This window comes from Anopheles cruzii, unplaced genomic scaffold, assembly GCF_943734635.1.
Source record: "Anopheles cruzii unplaced genomic scaffold, idAnoCruzAS_RS32_06 scaffold02045_ctg1, whole genome shotgun sequence".
In the NCBI taxonomy this organism is placed as follows: domain Eukaryota; kingdom Metazoa; phylum Arthropoda; class Insecta; order Diptera; family Culicidae; genus Anopheles; species Anopheles cruzii.
In genome coordinates this window covers 1-2,320 of record NW_026455630.1, presented here as the reverse complement: position 1 = coordinate 2,320, position 2,320 = coordinate 1, and the positions used below count along the sequence as shown (strand labels likewise).

General features: G+C 51.9%; 1 protein-coding gene across 1 annotated transcript; it reads right to left on the bottom strand.

The window, feature by feature from the left end:
• Positions 1 to 1,185: 1,185 nt before the first annotated feature.
• Positions 1,186 to 1,775, bottom strand: LOC128276681 (uncharacterized). Its single transcript, XM_053015139.1, has 2 exons — positions 1,770 to 1,775; positions 1,186 to 1,707 (listed from the first exon to the last, which is right to left on the bottom strand). The coding sequence occupies exons 1-2, from the start codon at positions 1,773 to 1,775 to the stop codon at positions 1,243 to 1,245; spliced, it is 471 nt and encodes a 156-aa protein (XP_052871099.1). The 3' UTR covers positions 1,186 to 1,242.
• Positions 1,776 to 2,320: the final 545 nt, after the last annotated feature.

Sequence of the window (2,320 nt, the reverse complement as noted above, 5' to 3'; positions counted from 1 at the left end):
GTACGCTCCGACCGTTGTCCAGGCCAACGTCAACACTCTGAAGACGGGTGACCATCTGGGACTCTATGGCGGATACGGTCTGGGCTACAACAACTACCTGCCGGTGGCCCATGCTGCCAAATACGTTGCTGCCAACCCGGGAGCTGTGCATGTGGCTCCTCTGCCGGGACATCTCGTCAACCAGAAGTCGATTGTGGCCTAAGTTATTCTAGTCGCGGAACTGTGATATCTTTTCGAACTAAATAGTTGCAAACGAAATTGTGTTCCTATCTTTTGTTTGAAATAACCTATTTTCAAGTGTTGGAGGTTAAATTCTGCTTTTCCCTACGTCGGGCTTCTGTATGTGTTCCTCAATGGCTACTTTTGATGCTTCTGTAGATCGTAATCTTAATTGCGGAAGTTCTGCATACCACTCGCAGTGTGATTTCTTTGTCTGATCAAGCGGACCCACTCGAGTGCGCCACCTTCGAAAGCTCCCGTGAACCGTTTCTCGCGTAAGAAACGATTCGATTTGCGGGCCGCGAACGAGGCGTGTATATGATATAGCGCCCTGTATCGGAACATTAATCTTTCGAATGCCGCCAGTTTGGTGGAGCCAGCAATTTGTTCTCTTCCGCGCCATGCTAGGTTCCAATACTGCACCAAAGTGTACGTGGTGCGCGCTGCAATGGTCGCTTAGTCACCATCATCGGTGTGCCCCCCTGGTTCCAGTGCCGCGGAAAGTAACAGATTACATCGAAAGGGTGTGTTTCACGTCAAGTGCAGCCGGAGCCGCAGCAGAGCAGTGGCAAAATTGTCGTTGATTGATTACCATTTATCAACGACGTTCGATTCTAGACGAATGGAGTCAGGGCGAGTGGAACCGCGCGGCTAGCGTCACAGCTGGCACAGGGTGGCTATTGCGGCAGCAGATTTATGCAAATGAAAGTCCAGACTCTTTCGTTCTGGCTATCCCTGTGCGGTTGTGAAACCGTTTGATTGCATGCCACGATTGACGGGCTTTTTCGAGCGCCCGACTTGCGCTTAAAAGGATTCGGGCGAAGATGAAGAGAAACGCAATTCCAGGTGGGTAGCTGAAATTGAGATTTCAGATTCGATGGCAGCACGGTGAGGAGATTAAGTTGTCACAAGGTCTGCACTTGCCGGTGAGCTAATGCTAAATGGACCACAAGTTTCAAGTTGTTTTGCACAACAGAACGTTACCAATTTTTATTAACATTTTCCAGAACACTTTTTGGTAGTTTACAACAGATACTTGGTAGCCGGGACTGCGGTCAGGTACTTGTCGTACCCGTAGCCGTACCCGTGCCCGTACGCACCGTAGGCCGACGGATAGCCCCAGGGATTAGCAGTAGCCAAGTTAGCCTGCACTACGGTGGCCTTCGCCGGTCCATAGAGCCCGTACGGCGCTGAATAGGGCGAGTACAGGTGCTCTCCATGGAGGGGGTGCGCCAAGGAAGCCGCGTTTTCCTGTACCACCGTCGGACCATGGCTTCCCCAGTAGCTGTAGGTGCCGGAAGGGTTGTAGTGATAGGCGGCATATGGCGCAGCGTACGACGCGGCGTAACCGAGCGCTCCAGAGTAGTGGTGATCGTCGTAGTACTCCCCGGAGTGATGGGCGGCAGCAAGGCCTGCGTACGGAGCGACGTATCCTGCCTCGGCCAGGGTAGCGGCCACAGCCACGACGGCAACAATAGCGGCAACAGTCTGGGGATTGGACGAGGATTATTGGACCCACAATTAAGGGGTTCTCCACTTGCAGCTTTTACCTTCATGATGGGTCAACGATAAGTTTGATGAACTGCTCGACGAGTGTTCTTCTGCAGCGACCACTTGTTCTCTGCTGTCTGGACTGCCCATGACAGGTGTACTTATAAAGCGTTCAGGTCGGCCAGCCTGGTCGACCTCGACGTGCCACTTCCAATGGCGAGTGACAATGAAATGAAATTGCGAACCGTGCTCACCGTAGCGGAACGTTCCGAAGTTCACAACAATCTGTTACCGCGTTAGTAGTACCGGCCGACCATAAGTCGGATGGTAGAACCTATACATTGGCCACCTGCTAAACCAGGAACCCGCGACTCCATTAGGAGTAGAAGAAAGCTGAAAGTACAGATAACCATAATTTTCTCTCGGTTGTTCGTGGGGAAAATTTGTCAGATAAAAAGTTGCCAGGGCGCTGGCCAACTACTGGTTAGTGTCGATCGCGCGCTGGGTTCTAATTGATTGATAATCACCACCGGCGAGCGGCGATTTGCTTTGCGGGGCGATATATGCCTGGTGGAGCTAATTTAAATGGGTCTCTTACACGGACAGTCTG